This window comes from Arachis stenosperma, chromosome 9 (assembly GCF_014773155.1).
Source record: "Arachis stenosperma cultivar V10309 chromosome 9, arast.V10309.gnm1.PFL2, whole genome shotgun sequence".
Lineage (NCBI taxonomy): Eukaryota > Viridiplantae > Streptophyta > Magnoliopsida > Fabales > Fabaceae > Arachis > Arachis stenosperma.
The window spans coordinates 172410-195990 of NC_080385.1; the positions used below are offsets into that span (position 1 = coordinate 172410).

The following is a 23581-nucleotide window of genomic DNA, read 5'->3' on the forward strand; positions in this document are numbered from 1 at the left end:
TCCTCTTAATTATATTTATAAATTAAAAAAATTATTAATTACAATATATTTTTTTTATGATTATGATCTTTATTTTCTTTTAGGAGAGTAATCAAACTATTTAGGAAGGTATGCATAACTACTAATAAAAAGTATATAGAAAAAATGATGCCGTTTTAAAATAAATTAAAAATGTTATATTTTAAAATTTGATAGGGACAAAAGTATATAATTTAGAAATAGAGAACACAAATAGTATTATATAATTATATCTGAAGATGGAATATATTTCCCTCTAAATTATGTTCCATTCTAGTCTAAAGGAAAACATCTGCAACCTTTACAAAAAGCTTTGCATTACATTAACTTGAAGGTTCTTGTGTAGAAACCATTGCGCAACGAAGTTCAACTAGTGCGACTGCTTCATTAATTGCATCCATCACTTCTAGTTTGCCTCTAGTAACAGCTTCATCCATTGGAGTCCTCTCATGACTGAAAACATGATGCATTATGAAAAAGGGATGCATGAGAAAAAGTAAAGCACCGCATAGATAGATACATACATTTTGAAACGCTTCAAACTCAAGTAACGTGACGAACCTGTTCAAAACACCAACATTAGCTCCAGCCATGATTAACTTTTTCACAACCTGAAACAACACTTGCCTGTTATAAGAAAGAAACCATCATATGTGAAATAAGGAGGGATGCTCTTATTACAAAACAGTATTACCTCAACATGTCCATTGAGACAAGCCCAGTGAAGAGGTGTATTCTTTTCCTCGTTTGCAACATTAAGATCCTGTCGTTCAAACACCCATTTTTAAACCCCCATCTTGTGCAAGAGCATAGGTGGAGAGGGAAACATGAGAGAAATATAAAAGGATTCGAGAGTCAATTTCCACATTTCATTTACCCCTTACTTTAGACGAATTGATTCTTAAACTCTCATAGTTTGCAATCTAATTCTCATTCCTTTCAAAGCAGTGTGGATACTTTATCTAGTTAATTGATGTAGCACATCCCATGAATGACATTCCCAACATTTAAAACGGATTCTTTAAGTCTTTCCTAGTGCTACTTTATATGTGGGATTAGGATGAATTACATACATTCATCAACAAGTACAGTCAAATAGGGTAAAAGATGAAATAAATATCAAGTAAATCATGTCTGATTTTTCCTAGACCGAAGCATACCAAAATGTACAAGCTATAGATTGATCCACTGAAAACACTCTAATTAAACACAACAGTTACAAACATTGGTGTTTTTATTTGCAGGGAGTGGACACAAAAATTCTCATATATATTATTTGGTAAAACAAAGTAAAAAATTGTTCGAACTGCTTTCTGAAAGTGATAACACTATTACTTGTAAACAAGGGAAAAAAATTAATTGTAATGAACAAAAGTCACACAATTAGTGTCTGATAACATCGTTCTTAAAATCTAAAATTACTACAATAAACGTAATAATATTAACAAGATTGAAACTCAGAATCTGCAAAATCCTCAAATAATGAAATGTTATATAGTTTTTTGGATAATGTTTTGTTTAAGTCCCTAATGATTAGATTAAGCCCTAATTTTATCCCTAATGTTTGAACCACCTTATATTTATATCAAACATCTTATTATTGTCCTCCAGTCAAAATTCAACCTTTTTCTTCCAAAAATACCCTTTTTTATCCTTCATCATCATCGACTATTTATTCTTCTTCTCCAACCAACCAACTACCATATTACCACAACCACCAGTCCACCACCATGCAACTGCCACTTCATTCTCTTTCTCAAATCCAACCCTCATGGCTTATCTCCCCCCTATCTTTCTCCTCTCCTTTCATTGAACAATATGCCCTTAATTTGATAATTTCCTTCGCCTGACAGCCATAAAATGTACCATTATCCATTCCATTACGTATTGTGGTCCTTCTCCTGTACCTTCATGTTTCATGAACTCACGCTCAAACTAAAGCCACCACCATGCAACACCACTGTTTTCAACACGTTCACCCATTTCCCATAACACCCTCCTTCTCGCACGTCCCATACTTTTCCTCCCCCTTCTCTCCATTTTGGAACCTTGCTTCACCCCCTCGCCAACTCCAGGTCCCTCTCGGCTCTCATGGCCAAACAACTCCACTGTTATGTCATCATCTGCAATCCACAACACCTACTTCAAAACAAAGCTTGCTGCATTCTACGCTTCATATGGCTGATATGAGAGAAGCAAACAATATATCTGACGAAATTTCGTCAAAGAACTTGTTTTTTCTGGAACTCAATGATCATAGGTTATGCTTGTAAAGTTTTCTGTTGAGGTTTAAGTACAGGGATATGTTTGCTAAGTTTGGTGAACTGGGGATTGAGAGGTAGTGTTTGATGAAATGCCTTAAAGGGATTTGAGTTCATGAATACTCTCATGTCAAGGTATGTGAAGAATGGTGAAGCAAGCTGAGGTAACAAATAGGACAGCTGAAAAAGTTAGTGGGGAGGGCACGAGTGAGGGATGAATTCTGATATAGGAGAGACGACTGAGTGTATACAAGGTGGGACAAAGGAAATCAATAGGGCAGAAAAGGATCTAGGTTGGGCATGACCTTAGGAGAGTGGTAGTCTCTGAAATGCTACCTTGTTTCTTTCCTTTCAGTACTTAGTTCTTCAATGAATACAAAGACTGGGAAGGTATCACCTTGAAATCTTCCACCTGCTCTGTTTATTATCCAGTCTCTCTTCCACTCTTTCTTCCATTCCCTTCCATCATTCTATACTACATCTTCTACTCTTCTGCTGCTACTACAGCAGAACATCACTGAACATGATTTGACACCACTAAATTGAAAAGTGCAAAGATAAAAAGTGGTGACGGCCAATTGAGTGATTTGCTATAGGACAGAAAACAACTTTCCATACAGTGGTAATTGAACAATGACTTAATTGAGATGATAAAAAAGACAGCAATAAAAAGAATATTTATGAAAAAGCCACTCACCACACCTTGACCAATTAAGTACTCCACAATTTCAATATGCCCATTAGCAGCAGCCATATGAAGAGCTGTATTCATATATTAAAGGAGCAAAGTTAACTACAAATGGAAGGTAAAGTGCATCATAACCACTTCGTTTTCTTAAATTTGGTTATCCATGCCAGAGTTACTAATTTTATATAACCATATATATACCTGTCCTACCCTGTTCATCCTTGGAATCAAGAGGAACACCATTAGATGCTAAGATCACAACATCATCCATGTCATCATACCTCGCGGCCTTCAAAACATTCAATACTTCACATTCAGATTCATGCTAACTGAAAGAGTTTATGTGTAGCAAACAATAAAATGGTAGAAGTTTGTCATTACCTCAAGCAAGGCTTCCACATTCGCTGACATCATTTCAGGCAGTGCTTGCACTGCTGTATTTGCCTCTGCCTCATCCATTTTCAGTCCACTTCACTGTTCAAGCCAAAGAAAAAACATGAATCCAAAAATCTATATTGGTGTGTTTGGAAGGTGGGCTGAATTTTATTTGACCATGTTGGTAGGTACAAGGTTAAGAATAGCATAAAATTCCTCTGACTGAATTTTATTTGACCATGTTGGTAGGTACACGGTTCCTTGGAATTAACATTCCTGTGTTTGGTAAAATGGAATATTCTTGGGCATTTTATGCTATTTAACTAAAATAGCCCTAATAATTTTAACTAAAAAATTAGCATCTGCCAAAATTAACATTATTAAGTTAAAAAATACCATCCTAAAAACATGACAACACTAACTCAAAAATCAGTAACTTAAAATCAACAATTTAACTAGAAGAAAATGATATTACCTACAAAGGCAACAATATTTACTACATAAATAAAACTTTAATCTCACAAATTATACCAAGGTAAAGAATTAACAATTAACAATAATATTATATAAATGGACAATTCTATTGGAATTTGTTAATTTACATGTTTATGATGATGTTATATAAAAGGACATTTTCTAATTAATCTTACTAACTATTGTGACCCTCAAACCTATATACTTAACTTAATTTCCAAACTATGCCCAAAACCCACTTATCCAAGATTGAACCAATTTCCTGTTTATTCCATAACTACAAATTACCTAACTTTATTCTTTACCCATTCGTCAACTTATCTCCTAATCTCAGAATTCACTCACCTTAAAACTCAAGGATTTAGAAACAACTAATCCACCTACCAAGGGGCAATGGGCCTCAACCAGCATCATTATAATCATTCTATCATCAATTAATCATCACCAAAATCATGAGATAACCAAGTCCATCACACATAATCCCTACTTACTTTCATTTAAATATTAGAAAAAATTTGACATAACCTTCCCTAAAACTTGGACATATTTCCTTTAAGGTTCCATTAAAACCAACCATTCCTCGACAATTTCTCAACCTCTAATACGTTAAAAAGATTTTCAAATCAACTTTCATTATTATAATCATGAACCATAAACAAATTCCTTTTGGATTTCCAACCTAGAAATTTAGCACCAATCATGATCTCAACACCACATTAAACTCCAATTAAACTAACATAACCATCAATCCTCAACCACCACCACAATCAACCATAATTAGGCTTTCTATATTCATAAACTTGAGTAATCATAAACCATTCATGACCATCGTCAATCATAAAAATTAGATCAATCAAACTCTCATTAAAGGTAAACAATCCATAAAACAATCATCAACCCGTACATACTTTTTTATTAAACTTGCAATTGTAAATAAAAATGCTTTAGTTTAAAAGAAACCCGTACCTCAATTTGACTAATTTTTTGTGTGTGGTGCAGAAAATGAAGGTGGCTGCAGTGGTGTTGACCAGCAGTGCAGCTGTAGGGACAGCTGTAGAGGTGTGGAATCCGGCTCTGCAGCAACAAGGCAGAAGCAGAACAGAGAGGGCAAACCACAGTGGCAAAGACCAAACAGTGTGGCCGCAGTGGTGCAGCAGCTCTCTCACAGCCGTCATCCTCACCTTCTTCCTCTGTTTCCCTCCCTTTCCATTCTTTTATTTTAGTTCTTTCTTTCTCCCTCTACTCTCTTAGGGTGTCTGTGATTTAATGTGATTACAGTTTGAAGTGGGTCCAGCTACTCTTGGAGACTCGTGCCTCGGTTCATCTTAGAGTAGGGATGTCAACAGGGCGGGGCGGAGCCGGGGATGCCTCCCTGCAACCTGTCCCCAAACCCTGATCTGCTCCCCGTCCCTGTCCCCGTTCCCAATCCCCATTGTGGGGGAATATTTACCCCCATCCCCATTCCCTGCTTCCCCGCAATCCCAGCACTCCCCATTCCCCATCTCTATAATGGATCATTTCTATGAATTTTTTTTTAAAAAAATTGATAAAAAAAATCATAAAACAGTGAACAACATACAAATATATCTTGACCAATATTACAAAATACAAATCAATTGAAATTCAATATCATGTCCAAAAAGATAAAATAACACATCATAGTATTTCTCAATAGTTTTAACACAAATTAAATTTCTAAAAATGTCCATAAAACAAAGTCTTCACCTTCAAACATTGTCTCATTACCAAAGTACAACTTCCAACAAACAACTCCAAATTCTCTTTTAAAACAACAGAATACATAAATATGTTAACATATATCATAAACAAGCCATTACCGACTAAGAAGCCTTAGCCACCCAAATAATTTCAAAATAATATTTACTAGGAGCACAGATTTAAAAGGAAAAGGGCTAAACAGTAACAGAATATTAGGCATAGCATTAATCTAGTGAGGCAATGACTACCACCATTCTTATTCCTTAATGTTTATATTCAGGAGAAAACATTGGGCAACCTAAGACATGGCTAAGACAAGCAAGTTGCTTACTCCATTTATTTTTTACTTAAATGTGCAAGTTGTCATTTGCACTTGATTCAACCCATTTCAAATATATCCGTACATGATTTTTTTTTTTCTTATCCCATTTTCTTCAGAAAAAAATTAAAAAAGAGAGGAAAAAAGATAGGGGGAGGGGGCAGAAAAAAGAAGGCATGGAAGAAGAATGCAACACAAACCTAACAACAGAAGAAATAAATATGCTACAAGTCTCAGGAATCCTGAAGATCACTAATACAAACATTTTTCACTTCACATGTAAATCAAAGTAGTGTATTTTTAGACCCTGTAACTTCCACTAAGTTTCACTTTCACATTTGAGAATTGAGATACCAAGTGTAAAAAATTTAACCCAAGAAGAATAAACCCGAAGTGTAATAGATTACAGAGAGGGAGAAAGTATCCAACCTGAAGTGGAAGAGGAGGAGGAGGTACGACCGGCGGCTTCTTTCGAGCGGACGCGAGAACGGAGCAATGGCAAAGAGGAGAGCACGGAGCAGCGGCAGAGGAGAATGGACGCGGCGGTGAGGCGGGTGAGCAAGAAGAGTGGAGCGGGTAGCTGCAGACAGAGGGAACGGACTGATACTAGATCTAGGTTTCTTCACCAGAATTTTATTCTCCAACATAAAATTTGAAATTTTAATATTTGTTTAATATAAATATTAAGACATAATTTTGATTTTTCTTTTAAATGTAGCTTTAGAGATAAGGAAAAGAGATAAATGAAAATTAGAATAAAGATTTATATATGAAACGACTAAAACATCTATAATAAAAAAATATATATATTTAAGGTAGTTAGGCAAATTTACAAATTTTGAAAATTAATGAAAACAGGATGGAAATTTTTACGTGGATTTCTAGACTAATTTTGATAGAATTTTGTTTTATATTTCTATTTTTACGTTAATTTTTTTTAATTTTTATTTAGAACAATTTTCGCATAAATTTTGCACATCTAAGAGTTTTGTCATTTTTTTTAGATTCAATTCGGACCACCTTATTTTGTTAAATAAGTAGAATTTGGTTTTTTTTAATTTATAAAATTATAAGATTAAAATTAAAAAAAATCTACAAAACTTGTTGAACTAACCCATGAAAATATTATTGTGTAGAAATCAATTATTTTTAATTTAAATTTTTAATTAATCAATCATAATAAGTCTCAAAAAAAATTAACGAGCCTAAATTATTTACCCACATTTCTTAATTTCTTATCATAATTCATAGCCTAGCCACCATTAAACAATGAACATTGATATTAGAAATGTTTCGCTGTGTTAACATTGTTCTCTTGAAAAAATTAGTTTGACATCTTTTATATAGCAAAGAGAAGTTTTAAGTTCAAATGATGATAGCTAAATATTTATCTGATACTTCACTTTGAGAGTTGTGCATAACCCATCTTATACTTGATCAAAAAAGCTAGCAGATAACTTAAAAAAGAGTATTTTTGATGTATTAAACCGTTGGATTAATCTTTTTAGTTTAACAAATAAAAACTAGAGGGCCTTTGCGAATGAATGTTCCTTATATTTATATTAGTAATTTAGATTTCAAGGTACAAAATGTTTGGAAGGATAGGAGGTGATGTTTAGAGAAGTATTATTCTTCTATTCTGGATAATGTGTAGATTGAACTCGACAGATACAATTTTATTGTTCAATGTGGACCACAAACTAATTGGATTTGGAGATATTCTAACTTTTATACCGCTAAGAATGGATATGAATGGGTTGCACAAATGATTTTTTATAACAATAATTAATCGTGTGTGACTTGTTTTTCAAGAGGCTTTGCCTACTACGTTATTTCGAGCTAAAAGAGATCTTGCTAATTTTGATATTTATCTTCGCTGCTACAATAAAGTGGAGTCTGTTTTTTATTGTTTGCATGATTGCAATATGGCTAAAATTATGTGGTAAAGAACGGTTTTTTTTTTCTCAATCTTTTTTCTTGAACTATAACTTACAGGATTGGTTTGTTTTAAATGTTAAGAAGAATAATTTTCTTTTCTTGACTGCTGTGTGAATTTGGCGAAGCCGTAATAATAATATTTTTAATTTTGATCAATTTTGGTCTCATGATCTCTAACTAAACTTCAAATCCTTATATATAATTTTTGTCAAAATTTCAACAAATTAGTTTATGTCCAAAAAATTAGTGCACCTCCTTTTTAATTGATTAATTGGGTAGTTTCACCACTGAATAATCACCTAAAAAAATGTAACACACATATGCATCTCTTTGAAGTGGCTAAAGTTATTATATCATAAATTAGAATAAAAATAATTTGTGACCGTGAATGCATGAACCCGCTCCCTAAACTTAGTGATAGAACTAAAGAATAATAAAAGAATAAAGACCTCAAACTACCAAAATACAACAAAAGAGAAAAAGATAATAGTAATAGTAATAGTTCAAATGATTAACATATGTAAAGAAGTAAACAATAGAAGCGATAAAATAATTAACAAGCAAAAAACTAAATAGTATTAAGAGATTTCAAAAATTAACATTTGGTTGTTTTATCTATATCCTTAGCGACACTTAGATTAATATAATCCTCCTCTTATTACTACTCAATATTATCTCATTTGTTCTCATCGAATTATTTTTTTTTCATTAGACTTATTGTTAACAAGAAATTTATCAATTGACATTGTAGCTATTTTTTACTCTTTTTCCATTTTAGTTGGATTTTTTTGCAAGTTATCACACTCTTCAACATCATCCACAATTGTGTTTGTGGTCTTCCTTTTCAAGTCTTGCTCCATTATAAATTAAAATACTTCTTCAATATTCTTATGAGTCATAGCAGTAGGCTTAAAAGGAAGACATTTATCTTGTATAGAGATAGATCCTTGAGATTAAGTCAATTATAGGCATATATACCTTACTCTTTAAATTCTACTCCTTTTCTTTTGTAAATGTATCTGTTTTCTCTAAAACCAGCTATTTTTCTTTTGCAAGAGTTTTTTTTTTTTGTATAATCTCCTCTTTTATTTCCTTTTGCAAAAATGATGGTTTTTTTTTTTTAATTTCATTCCCTTTCCCTATTACCAAGAGTTTTGATCAGCCTCAATTGTTGTTGTTGTCATCGTTATTATTGTTGTTGTCGTCGATAATAAAATATCTTTTCTCGCTTGACTTATATCCTTGTGAAGAACTTTGCATGCATTTCAGCACTTGACTTTGAATTTATTTTAATATCAATAATTTTTTGGTTTTTTTAAAATAAAAAATAAAAAATAAAAAAAGTATGAGAGGAGTATATATAGAAAGTTATTGACATAACGATAGCATAACCCAATCTCAAACATTGCTTAAAATTTATCAAATATAAGAAATTCACCTTATAATGTTGAATTATGAATGATAATGTCAAAAAGTTTTTACAACCAAGATATAAATCATGTTTTGGCTCCTCCTCAAACAACTTATATCTTTGCATTTTTGTTTGGCCCATCCTCATCTTTATTTCTTTTATGAACATGCCTAAACATCTGCCTTAGTAAGCTTTCAATGTTATCAACAATTTTTTTTTTGGATTTCAATACCGCCATAATTAATGTCCATGTGACTTATCTTCTTGACGTGATAAACCTATACAATGTAGCATTTTTGAAATTTTTTATTTATTAGATGATCATAAACTTCATTCTTTTGTCTCCAACTAAAGTTGCTATTATAAATATACATATGTCTAATTCTAATTAATATTAATCAGTTAGCTATTATATTTAGTGTGCAATATATTTCAAACAATTTTACTCAAGTGTTGGTAGCAATATAATAGTGAAGCATGATGATTTAGAATTTGAGGTGTCAAATAGGCTGACTTGGCTGTTTAAACTCGCACATTTAAACTCACAAGTTTAAATAAGATGCCAATTATGTATGAAATATATAGTTATATACAAGCCTCCAAAATGGTGTCCTGGCTCATTTAAGGAAATCCCAACTGGCTAAATAGATCAACTTGTGTTTTTTGTCTAAATAGGTCATTTTCAATTTAAATTAATCATGTTTTAGATTAAATATTAACTTCACAAAAAAAAATTTTGCCCTTTTAATTATTGGGTTGAAACTTGAAATATTTTTTGTTAGAACTTAAGATATATAAAAAAAAATAATAAGAAAAAAATTAAACGAGCTAAACGGGTCAGCTAGTTTATTTTGCAAGCTAGCCCATTTAATCATGAGTTAATTGGGTTAAACCTATTTAACATCTTACTTTTATAGGCCTAATTTTAGAGCAAAAAATCTACTCATTTTGTTAAATGATCCCGTCCGATGGACTCGACCCATTGTGACGGCTTTAATTAAAATGTTGTAAAATTATTATCAATTAATATGAAATAATTCGATCTCTGTTTTAAAAAACAAAAATAGAGCGTGAATATAAATTTAGCAATATATATATATATATATATATATATATATATATATATATATATTTGCCAAATGGGTAGACTAAAGAAACTAGATTTGTGCATTGTTTAAATTCTTTTCATGGAAGAGCAAGTCACGGAAATGATTTTGACTACGACGAGAGAAAAGGGAGCTAATTTTAAGATTAAGATCGAGCAATTCAATTATATTTTTATGAACAAAAAATATTGTTCTATAACACATCTAACTTGATACCATCTGTATAACTTGGCACGAGGTAGATATAAATCGGAGAATGTTCGCAACAAATGATAAGATTAAATTGCCAACTATATTATACTGAAGCTACCACATTTCCTTTAAGTTCCGCAACAGATAAAGTTTAAATAAGTCAAGTATAATGGACTAAAGAGAGTCTAAAAGAGGACCATCCACCCAAGGGCAAAGGAAGATAACAACATAAAAAAACTATACTTTAGAGAAAAGGATTATTATTATTTAAGATATTTTGTTGACTTAAGTGTCAAAATCCTTTTTACAAATATTTTGATGTGCCTTTTTGTTCACAAAAAACCAACGTATATCTCATTCAAAAAGTAGGATGAAGTTACTTCTCCTTTCATCGGAACGAATTATACCTCGACCAGTCTTCTTACACAAAAATATTTGGAGTCCACCATGAGCCGAGTTATTATACTCACCCCATTATTTTTTGTTTCTATATTCTTTTTTGTCTTTTTGCAGGAATCTAACCATGGTTGATGAATAATCCCCTCATGTTGATGCCCAAGGAGTTATTGACTATGGTTGTTGCACTACAAGCTAAAAACCAGAGGATGGACGAGCAGTTAGCTCAGCGTAATGATGATATGAAGGTTAACACTAATGGCAACGTGAATGATGACTATACCTTCAAGACCAACATTGTAGAGGCAACTCCAACTAAAGGAGCTAAAGGACCTTCTAATCTCTTTTCTAAGGAGATCATGAGTTTCTAAATGCTCATGAACTTCACTCTACTTACAACCTAATGTCATATAATGGGCTCAGTGACCTGAACTTACATATCACCGAATTCCGTTCTATGATGTTATTGAACAGTGACTCTGACTCTATCTTATATCATTGATTTTTAAACTTTTTAGATAGTGTTGTTTTACTGTGGTTTTATTCACTGATTGCAAGTTCTATTTCTACATTTTTGGAGTTCGCTGATATTTTTACTAACAACTTTACTGCCTCAAAAATATATGTCTATGACTTCAACTACTTGAACACTATCAAGCAGGGCCAACATGAAAGTAACTAAGATTATATGACAAAATTAAGCAAAATAGCAATGGAATTCCCGATCTTAATCCAAACATCCCCCTCCATGCTCTCAAAAGTGGTATTTTGTTGAGTTAAGAGTTGATTTGGTATCTTATGATGACAAATATAATTAACTACTTCCTATTATAACTAATCTTTATGATAAGCATCATAAGAATCAATCAAGGATGATCAATCAAGCAAGATGGAATGTGCAAATCATCAACATTAATATGCATATCATATCAAGCTAAGTTAGGAAAGAGATTGCACAATCAAAATAGCAAGAAACACTCCAAGAATCAAGCTCATGAGCAATTGAATAGCTATTGCATTTGTATCAAGCTAAACAAGGAATGAATTCTCATTCAAACCAACAGCTAAGAGCATTAAAAGTGCACCGCCTAGCTTGATCAAATTAGGAACGATTTCAACATTAAAGAAAACAATCAAACTCTATCAAAGAATATTCTATCAAGGAAGAAGGCAACCATTTTTGTGCATATTGAAGACCATAGAAACAACCCTTGTTTTTTCTTGTTTTTGAGTGTGTTCTTACTTCTCTTTTGTCTAAATTCAAGTTTCTTTTGAGAGATACAAATAGCAAAGAAAGTAGTGCATAAAAAAACCATTAACCTTTGTTTGATTGTTTTGATTTGGAAAGTATACTGGGTTTGAGTATACTTGGTTCCGTTTAACTAGGTTGGATTAGAACCTAGGTGATTTACTAAGCTTGGGATAGTTTATGTGGTTTACAAGAATGTGAGTCTCTTGGAATTGGTGATTGTAATATATCTTGATTACAATAAAAATTCTATCATTGTTGTAGTGGATACTGGACATAGGTCACATTGCACTTCGCAGTTGAACCAGGATGTGTCACTCTTCTCCTTTCATGTTTTTTGTATTTTCTGTTATACATAATCAGGAGGAAAAATCACAAATAATATCCTGATTTATTAATCCGCTGCATTATCTATAAAAGTGGTTCTTTGATTCAATTCCATTCTCAACTCACTTGAGAACCTTCAGTCTTCGACCAGAAAAATTTTAAGAAGCCCTCGTTGTTTGCCAAACCAAAGACTTTAGCAGAATTTCGTGACAAGGCCAAAGAACAAATGGAGATAAAAGAGGTTCCCCAAGCTAGGAGAAATGAGAAGCACACTTTCAACCAGGAGGATGATAAGCGCAACAAGTCTCAGGGTTCCTGCAATAATCGAAAGCCATTCAAATTGACGCCTTGATATGATTCATATACACAGTTCAACACAAAAGAGAGAAGATTATTAAGGAAATCCAACATTCAATACTCATTAGACCTCTGAGCAAGCAGACACTTATCAAGACCAGACGTACATGGACACATTAAAGTATTGCAACTTTCATAAAAAATACGAAAACACTACTTATGACTATGTAGTAGCCAAGGGCCTCTTTGAAAGGTTAGCTCGACAAAGGCTCCTGAACAAGTACATTGTCAACCAAACACACTGAGCACCTCATAACAGCACATACCCAACAACACGAGGCACAGTTTCAGCTGGAATAAAACATAAAGACAAAAACAAATGGGTTATCTCTGATACACCAACACAACCCTGAGGTATAATTAATTGTATTTCAAGTGATTTTGCTGTCGAAAGTTGCACTAGCTTGACAAGGAAACACACTTACCAAAGGATTTTTGTCATGGAAGGAGCTAACATTTGTCAATCAAGTTAGCTTGATATGCCACCCATCACTTTCAAGCATACGAATTTTAAATTTCCAACTCAAACCTCGAATATCTAGTAGTTATCTCAATACTGGTTGAAAACCAATTAGTCAAAAAGGCATTGTTAGACCTAAGAAGCAATATCGATGTCTTGTTCCACTCATCATCTGGAGAGCTGGTAGGATTTTTTAGTGAAAGTGTCCATTTACTAGGTTATGTATAGTTAAAAGCAACCATAGGAGAACACCCATACACTAAGGCGACAGATATACAATTTCTAGTGGTTATTCGCCATAGTCCTTACAATATAATACATGGAAGACCTTTCCTAAATTGACTATTGAACCTTTGGTAAAGGAAAATGACTCTCATCAATTTTATACACAATTTGAGCTCAATACCCTCCAAAGTCAAAGTAATGTTAAAAGAATGTGTAAGACAAGTTAAAGTCAATTTCATGCATTACATAAGAGTGTATGTCTAATAAGGGATCATTTTATTTTCATGTAAAGAAAACTTAGGAGAATGTTAAAAAAATCAAGTCAAAGTTCATGTATTTTGCATTTTGGATGATTTAATGTTATAAACATTCAGTCATGAGTTACATGTGTCATAACATAAGTAAATAAGAAGCCTTTAAAAGTCACACCACTCCGATTAACAAAAACTTTTGAAAATAATAATTAAACAACATTACATCGTCACTGTTTTTATTTTAAAATTTGGAGTGTTTGTGGATGGATACGATGATACCATATAGATAAACTACTAAAAAATTTTTGTTTCTCACCCCTCTCCCTGTACCATCTTCAGGAACGACGCAGTGCAAAATAATATGCTACTCGATTGAGTTGAAAAGATCAGTACACTATAAGATGATTAAGAGCGAGATATCAAGGACATAAATACAGAATGTTAAGCACTTGTTCAAATTCATATTAAGAATGAAGAATAGGCGATTGTTTTTAGTCGTAGTTATGCAAAGTGAGAGAATTAGAATTTTCTGTGTGTCTTGTTTTATATTTATTGACTACAACTGTGGCTATGCTATTTGTTTTTTATATGATTAGTTGATATGGGTAAAGTTTGTCATTGTTTTTAGCTTTATAGTTTAGTATGCCCATTTTCCATGTTAGAATCACGAGGCCCATATTTCTATTTTCTAACTATTAATGATTCTAATAATTTATTTTCAAATGGCTTTCAAAAATAAAAACTAGTTATCCACTATTTTTTTTATAAATTATTTTTTATAAATATTTTATTTCAAAAATTTCATAAAATTTGAGTATCAACAACCAATATAATCCAAATAAAACTTAAGACTAGTTCAAAAATATTAGAGTGCTACAAAACTCCCAACACATAGTTTATTTCATAAGCAAAGTCTTATAGCATATGCTGAGGTTAGATATTCAAAGCTTGAAAAGCTCGCTTTAACATTAGTCATCACAGGCCGACAACCACAGCACTACCTCCAAAGCCATACCGTTATAGTGCGAATAGACCAGGCACTAAGACAAGTTCTATCCAAACCTGAGCTAGTTGGCCGATTTATAAAGTGGTCAATCAAGCTCTGTAAATTTAACATGCAATATAAAACTCGAGGAGCATTAAAATCACAAATACTTGTTGATTTTATCGTCGAGTTTACATCTCATCAGGAGTCAAACATAAGAAACTGGTTGCTTCATGTAGTCATGTAGATGGAGCATCAAACATTGAAAGATGTGGGGCAAGCACTTTACTAGAAGATAATTATTAACTTGTCATAGAACAGTAATTACAATTTGCATTCAAGGCAAGTAATAACTAGGTCGAATATGAGGCACTGCTCGCAAGGCTACGTCATACTAAAGATTTTAATATCTCCAACCTCACAATGCATTATGACTCTCTACCAGTCGTCGAACAGGTAAATGATAACTATCAGGTATGCGATCGTTTGCTTCAACAATACTTAGCACTTGTTGAACAATTTATTTTGTTTTTTTTTTGTTAAGTTTGAACTCATCCATGCTACCTTAACCTGTATTTAGGAAAAACAACAACCGAGCAGGCATTTTATCTAAGTTAGCTATGATTAGAAAATAATACAATTTTCCCTACTTTATCACAACTAACTTTAGCTGAGTCAAGCGTTAGTCACATGTCTATTTGTATAACAGCACGACAAGGTAGTTATATAACTCAAAGAATGTTCATAACAAAGGATAAGATAAAATTACTAACTAAATTATGAATTCACACTATCACATTCCTTTTAAGTTCGACAACAGATAAAGTTTAAATAAGTATAACAAAATAAAGAGAGTCTATAAGAGGACAATCCACACAAACGCAACGGTAGATAACAACTAACATACAAAAAAAAAAAACACTTAGTAGAAGAGGGTTATTATTATTTTAAAACGATTTGTTTATTTGAGTGTTAGAATCTTTTTTGTAAGTATTCTGACAAATTCTTTTGTTTACGAAAGACTTAGGTATGCCTCATTTATAGAATAAAAAAAAATCACTTATTTTTTTTATCAGAACGAGTTATACCTCAAAACGTCTTCTTACGTAGGAACATATTTATTTATTATTTTATATGCTTAGTATGTCTTTAGACCAAAATTAAATTTTTTTAGGATTGATGCATGATAGAACTTTATTATTAAAGACTATCTTATTATTATTATGGATAATATTATAAAAAACAAAAAATAGGAAATATAATTTGTATATATTTAAGTTATATTTGTTATAATCACAACTTATAAAAATTCTAGATTAATAAGTTATGAAATAAGATCAACATTGAGCCCCCTTGCATTTGCACAGGTCTTTTGCTAATAAAATTAAGAGGGGGATTAAAGAAATTTGGTGTAACCGTCATTAATTTCACAACTCCGCTACGTTACCAACAGCATTTCTGCCAACATCTGCCAACTCTTATATATAATTATGTTTAATGGAAGTGTCTTTATAGATGTGTCTAATAAAAATATCTTTTTTATAACTGTATTTAATAGAAGTGTCTTTATAGATATATTTTTTGGATGTGTCTCTTTATATATGTGTTTAAAATATAATAACTAATTATTGTTGACAATAAATTGGCAGATAATATATTGGTACCCTATACTTTTCCTTAATTCCACATATATTCTATTACGCTAAATGTTAACGTGTTTCGAAAAATAAAGAGCCCAATAATTGTTTGAAAATTAATCTATTATTAAAAATAAAATAAAAAATATTTTAAATTTTTAAATTTTGAATCATAAATTTTAAATTTTAAATTATAAATTTTAATTTAAAATTTATTTAATTAATAAAAAACATATGCATCACTCCTTACTTAATAAAAAGCTTTTAAGATTAAACTCATTGTCACATGTCACACACAAAAAAAAACCCACTATCAACCAACATCATTTTTTAACAACAAAAGTATAAAAAAAAAAATTATAAGAAACTAACTTTCAATTAATCAACATTAATTTTTTATTATAAAAATATTTTCTTAATCTTTATTTTTTAAAAATTTAAGAGTTAAGATTAAAATTTAGAATATAAATTTAAAATTTAAAATTTAAAATTTAAATTAAAAAAAGTTGACTAATGTTAACTTTAAAAAAAAAAAACTTTCTAATTGAAATTTTTTAATATCAAAGATGCATGAAGGATGAACCGTACTAGCCACAAAAGCACGCAAAAATTAATACCTGGTTTAGTTACTATATTTCGTAGGATTTATTCGTATTTAATTGTTTATATATTTAATTTTGAGATAATTAATTTAAGTCAAAAAAATTATATTTACTTTTTTGCACAAAAATATAATTTTGGCGAAATTAATACTATTGGAATATAGCACCCGTTGTAAAAGGAAAAATTTCTAGGTTTTGACGAACCCACAAGTTATTAAAATCAAACATATAAAATTAATAAATAGGTCAAAATGAAATTAAATAACGTTTGAATATTCAAACTCCACACGTTGAGTTCTTCCATCATCTATCCTAATCATTCCTAACTACGACTCTTGTTCCGGAGAACACTATTATGCACCCACTTGAATTTGGTATATCATATAGTATGCAAATTTAAAGATATGATAGTAGGTTACGTAGGTTAAATCAATTCAGAGTTCTTTTCAATTCTATTAAATTTGCAATTAGGTATCTAACATTTTAAAATTTTATTATCGAGTTCCTAACATTAAGAGTTAAGACACGTTAAAAAAAAAACGAAATATTTTTACATAACCTCACCTTGATTTTGTTGTTAATAAAGTTGTAAACTACATTGCAGGGAACAAGTAAAGATGAAAGGGTAATGTTAAATGTTAATGAGCAAATATTTTAATCAATATTAGTTAACCTTTTAAAAATTATTTATTTATTTTAAATTTTAATTTTAAATAAATTTTCTAAAATTTTAAAATCGAAATTATACATTCTAAATATTATTTAAAAAAAAAATATAAAATTAAAAAAAATTAATATTAACTAATTAAAATTTGATTTTTTTATAAATTTTTTAACATGAACAAAATTCATTTTAATCATTTTAGTCGTCTACCGTTTTTTAGTGTACTGGTGTATAATGTGGCATTTTTTGCACACATTGCATGTCATGTGTCTATTACATATTACTTTTAGCACAAGTGACATACCATATAATTATCCATGTTATTTAACATGATATATTATCAAAATTGTAAAACCTAGATTAATTACAGACAATAAAATGCAATTTCAAATATCAAAATACTCATTTCAAAATTTCAATGAAAACTAAAATGGATCTTATAAACAAAATGAAAAACCAAAATATATAAACCTTTAGCACCAAATGTACAAATTAAAACAAAAAGTTGACAAAAATATCATTCATATACACTAAAATTAGTCATTAAAATCAGTCATCAATGTATTTATATATAAATATATATGTGGTTTAATTTATTTTTAATGTATATTTATATTCTAATATATATTTTATACTGAATTACTGATAGCTGACTTTGGTAGTTAATTTTAGTATATATGTAATATAGTCGAATATGTTAATATTATTATCAATTAAAAAATTTTTCTAAGAAAATATACAAAGTTTAGTTTTTAATATATTTGTTATATATTTATTAAAATAAAAATTTTAAAAATTCTACCAATAATAATCTTAACATGTGTCTAAAGACATATAATAACTAAATCCTATTTTTTTATTTATTTTGTTTTACTGAAACAAATTTGATTTTCAATGATTGCATGTAATTTAGCCCATAATTAATTAACTTTAGTAAAAGAGATTTTAAATAAAATTTTATTAAGTTTAATCTTTGACTTTAAAAAAGAGAATGTTAGGAGATAATATTTTTAATGAAAAAGTAAAGAATTAACTAATGTTGACTGGAATATAGAATAAATATAAAAAAATATTGATAACCTAATTAATATTTCTCATAAAACAAATCAAATATCCAATTATATACGTCAACCAAGAATGATTAACACAATTAATATAATGAAGAAAAAAAGATCGACGTCTCTGGGTGCTTAAAGAATGACAATGAATTAGAAAATAATTATTTAATAAATTAATTACTAAGTAAAGGGTTCTCCAGAAAGCAAGACATACATATTATAAATTGTAATTTCACAAACCACGGATATAATCGAAAAATAAAATTTTACGAACCAAAGATATTACAGCACACTAAAATAGCAACGGTTTTTAGTCATTTTAAAAAAAAAATAATATTTATACACTAAAATTAATCACTCATATCAACTATTATATATTTATATATAAATACATATATTATTCAATTAATTCTCAATATATTTTATATTCAAATATTTATTTTATATTAGTGTCTAATTTTAATAATTTATTTTAATATATACGTAATAATATACTCATTTTTTAAATACGAATTAACTTTAAAATTTTACAAAATATAGAATAAGAAAACTATCGCACACATATATTTAAGTATATAAATGTTAAATGATTTTGCAAAAAAAAAAAAATAGTTTTCTCTTTAGAATTTAAGGTTTAAATCTAAAAATTTAAATTTTAAATTTTAAATTTTAAATTCTAATCATAAATTTTAAATTTTTTAAAAAAATATTGAAAATAATTTTATAATAAAAAATTGATTAATATTAACTAATAAATTGATTCTTATACTTATTCAATAAACAAAAATTAATAGATTGAGATATTATTATAAAAAGAGAAAAAGTGATTTTAAAAATAAAATATAAATATTAATTACTATTTAGTTAAAAAGAAAAAAAGATGTTGATTTTTTCTTTCACCAATAGCTAATTAATTAGTTAAATTTGGCCTATTAAAATATCCATAAAACATGTATATCGCACTTTTACTATTAAATTATAGAAAAATGCTATTTGTACATTAAAATAAGTCATTAAAATGTCACCAATGTATTTATGTATAAATATATATGGTTTAATTTATTTTCAATGTATATTTATATTCTAACATATATTTTATACTGGTAATTAACTTTGGTTGTACACGTAGCATAACCCTAAATTATACCTGCTGCTCTTACAATAATACTATTATTACATATAATTGAACTTTATGTCGAATCTAACATAGGATCTTTTGAAAATAGGACTTAAATCCTTACGATTTCTTAAGTTAATAGATTTTTCTTTTTCTATAAACTTTAATATTGACAGATTGATATGTAGAATATATTTTTAATATATATAATATTATAATTTTCGTTAAAATATATGCACATAGATATATCTATTATTTATTAAAAGATAAAAAATTTGATTTACCTAATAAAAAAATATATAGTTAATAAAAAAATTTATTAATTATTGAATATACCTTTTAATATAGATATAATATTAAAATATTCGTTAAAATATATGCACATAAATATATCTATTATTTATATATGGACTCATTAAAGGACAAAAAAATCGAATTTTTTTGATAGATAGATGTATAGTTAATAAAAAAGTTATTGATACAGGGTTTATATATATAGTCTGATTGAAAAATAAATATTTTTAAAATTAAAAAATTAAATACAAAATAACTTATTTATAAACTATTTTTAATATAGACATTTATTATTTAAATTATTTTTTTAAAGAGTTTAATTAAAATGTTTATTCATATTAAAAATTTAATTAAAAAATAACTTTTTCAGTTAATATTAAATAAATTTTTAAAATGAACTTTTTTTACCTTAAATTCAAATATTAAATTTTAGTTTCCAAACTCAATTCTACTTTTAACTCTATTTCTAGAAATTAAAAAAAGTATAATAAAGAGGGATTAATATTTAGCATGAAAAATAATGAATTGTTTGTAGTTTATGTTAGAGAAAGAAGGCAAAAAGGTGCATGGGATGAATATGAGTTTTTGACAGAAATGAAATATTATTATTTTGCACTGCTTTGTTGACCATATAGAAGTTAGACCTTTGAATTTGTTTTCTAGTGCGTAAAAGATCTAGTCTAAGTGTACTGACCCCACACCTTCATTTCTTTCTGCATTGAACCTTCTTTCCTTCGTGAAACCCCACGGACCCACACTCACTCACACCTCCTTTCCTTTCTTTTCTCCTGACTCTGACTACTATAAATTCTCCTTCATTATCTTTCATCCATCATCCTCTCTTCCACTCTCTACAACAATGGCTGACCATGGTATCACCATGTCACTTTCCCACACCTCCGACGACGACTCCTCCGACCACAACACCCCTGCCACCGCTGCTGCCGTCGTCTCCAGGAGGCTGCCACCCTCGTCCTCCACCGGCAACCATTCATACCACCATCACCTCTCCGAGCCCCCGCCCCAGAAGAAGCCACGTGGCAGGCCTCCGGGGTCCAAGAATAAGCCGAAGCCACCCGTGGTGATCACTCAGGAAAGCGACCACGTGATGAAACCGGTGGTGATCGAGGTTGCCGCCGGCTCCGACGTGGTGGAGGCGGTGGTGAGTTTTGCCCGCCGGCGCCAGGTAAGCTTGTCAGTGTTGAGTGGGTCAGGAACCATTGCGAACGTCACCTTACGTCACCCTTACTCACATGCTCCTGCATTAACCCTCCATGGACCCTTCACCTTGTTGTCGTTCTCTGGAAGCTACATCGCTGGCCCTTTCACTCCTTCACCTCGTCCTCTTCCTCTTCCTCTTCCTCTTGCCTCTCCAGCTTCCGCTTCCGCTTCAACGGATGCTTCCTCAGCCATCCCTACCCCCACCTGCTCCAGCTTCGCTGTTTCCTTCTCCGGTTCCCAGGGACAGATCTTCGGCGGGGTTGTGGCTGGGACACTCGTGGCGGCCAGCACGGTTGTGGTGTCGGCCTCCGTCTTCAAGAGGCCTGAGTTCCACCAGGTTGGCGAGGGTGTGAGTGCTGGTGGGCGTGACGGTGATAATAAGGACGATGGTGATCGTCATAATAATAACTACAGTAATGCAGGTGGTGGCGATCATCACGGTGGTTGTGGTGCAGTTGTGAGTGAGAACCCTCTTACTGTGTTCAATGTGGGGAATGGCGGTGGTGGAGGAAACGGCATGAATAATAGCCACCCTGCTGATGTGAACGTCATGCAATGGGGCCACACTCTCTCGGCTTCTCGCGCTGCCAATTACTGAACCCCCAAGATCTAGCTAGCCAAATCCATATCTCTCAGCATTATTAATGAATTCCCCATTTTCTGTTTTTTTTTTTATATTTTTCTTTTAGTTGTCTAAATTCTAAATTGTTAAGTATGGGGAAAACTGTTAATTAGTCAGTCATTACAGTGTCACAGAGGCTGAAATAATAGGGTTTTCTCTTTCTTTGCTTTTTTTTTTTTTTATATATATGAGCATGCTTGTCTTCTTGGTCGCTCTTTCTTATTTAATTTAATTATTCTCGGTTTTCCTTCATAAAAAAGAATATGATGATACTTATGGAATTCCATATAGCATAGCATAAAATTACAGGAGGGTGGTGTGGTTGTGGTGCTGCCGCCTCGGGAAGGACCCAATTTTGTTGTCTCCAATACGAAGCATGGAGACAAATGAAAGGGAAAGAGAGAAAGGCAAATTGAAACATGACTCGTCTAATCCCTTCTGATCTCTATTCTTCTGCCCTATTGGAATTGCTTTTATCTCCCAGTTACATACATTACTACTACTATTACTTAACCTTCATCTCTTCATTTTTACATTCTTCTTCTTCTGCCCTTCTGCCTACTTAAGATATCATTGCATCATCATGAACTTTTATAACATGCATGCTCATCACCTTATTAATTAGAGGAACCAACTCTTGGTCAAATATTACTTATTTTTAGAGTTAGGTTTATAATTTAGATTTTCCAATTAAAAAATTTAAAAGTTAAAATAGTTCTAAAAACAAAATTGCCTAATATTAACTCTCGGTATAAGATCTCAATTTATTTAACCAAAGGCTTTAGCTAACATTGTAATCAATTATAATTATAAATACAAAGTCTAAAGAAATCAAAAGTTATTTTATTTTGCATTCTTTAATTACTACTAGAATAATTGCTAATTTAGATATTACATATAAAAAATAAAAAATACTAGGTTAAATAAGATAACTTTGAATTATTATTTTCTTACCACATCAATAGTAAAAAGATTTAAAAGACAATAAAAAGCAAAAAATAATTTTATTTTGCACTCTTAACCATCATTTACTTTATTGCATGTTAGGAAGACAATAATTCAAAGTTATTTTATTTAACTTGCATCTAAAGTTTATGTATGTATCATCTAAACTTATATGCTTATTACACATAATATTACTCATTTATTTTAGCTATTACAAAAAAATTATTTTTATTGACAAATTTTTAGTGATAATAATATAATGACTATTATATATTTTATTTAACTTATATTTTTATGATAATTATATAATTTTCATTATTATTACATGTTATAATAATGGCAATTATATACTTTTTGGGACCAATAAAAAGATATTTACTAGCAATTGTGTAATTCACGCTAAAATTTTTTAGCGACAAAATATAAGGCGGTTAATATCTAATTGTTGCTAAATATATCAACGATTATTTTTATTGTCTCTAAAAATAAAATAAATGACCGTTAAAAGTGATTTACTAATAATGAGTACAAAATGTAATAATTTTGGCTGATATCTATTGTCACCCAAATATTTTTGGATCTTATTTTGTATTTCTTAATTGTTGTTAAAATAACTATGTAATATGATAGGTAATAAATATGTAATTATTAATATTACATACATAAA

The 23581-nt window shown here is 30.3% G+C and overlaps 2 protein-coding genes across 6 annotated transcripts; one reads left to right on the forward strand and one right to left on the reverse strand.

The window, feature by feature from the left end:
- Positions 1–208: 208 nt before the first annotated feature.
- Positions 209–6511, reverse strand: LOC130947594 (ankyrin repeat-containing protein P16F5.05c). Of its 5 annotated transcripts, none has more exons than XM_057876295.1 (8): positions 6284–6510; positions 4783–5336; positions 3349–3441; positions 3178–3256; positions 2977–3041; positions 713–781; positions 580–629; positions 209–471 (listed from the first exon to the last, which is right to left on the reverse strand). In XM_057876295.1, the coding sequence occupies exons 3-8, from the start codon at positions 3424–3426 to the stop codon at positions 342–344; spliced, it is 471 nt and encodes a 156-aa protein (XP_057732278.1). In that variant the 5' UTR covers positions 3427–3441; positions 4783–5336; positions 6284–6510; the 3' UTR covers positions 209–341. The 5 variants fall into 5 exon arrangements, with proteins under 5 accessions (XP_057732278.1, XP_057732276.1, XP_057732277.1 ...); XM_057876293.1 differs by having other exon boundaries at positions 3169–3256; positions 6284–6508; XM_057876294.1 differs by lacking the exon at positions 4783–5336 and having other exon boundaries at positions 6284–6511.
- Positions 6512–20985: 14474 nt separating this feature from the next.
- Positions 20986–21945, forward strand: LOC130948156 (AT-hook motif nuclear-localized protein 17-like). The gene has a single exon (XM_057876874.1). The coding sequence runs from the start codon at positions 20986–20988 to the stop codon at positions 21943–21945; it is 960 nt and encodes a 319-aa protein (XP_057732857.1).
- Positions 21946–23581: the final 1636 nt, after the last annotated feature.

Coding starts and splice junctions, on each gene's coding strand:
- LOC130948156 (XM_057876874.1), top strand. CDS start 20,986: ATGGCTGACCATGGTATCACCATGTCACTTTCCCACACCTCCGACGAC.
- LOC130947594 (XM_057876292.1), bottom strand. CDS start 3,426: ATGGATGAGGCAGAGGCAAATACAGCAGTGCAAGCACTGCCTGAAATG. Junction 782..2,976: donor ACTTAATTGGTCAAGGTGTG/GTGAGTGGCTTT, acceptor TTTGAACGACAG/GATCTTAATGTTGCAAACGA. Junction 630..712: donor GTCTCAATGGACATGTTGAG/GTAATACTGTTT, acceptor GTGTTGTTTCAG/GTTGTGAAAAAGTTAATCAT.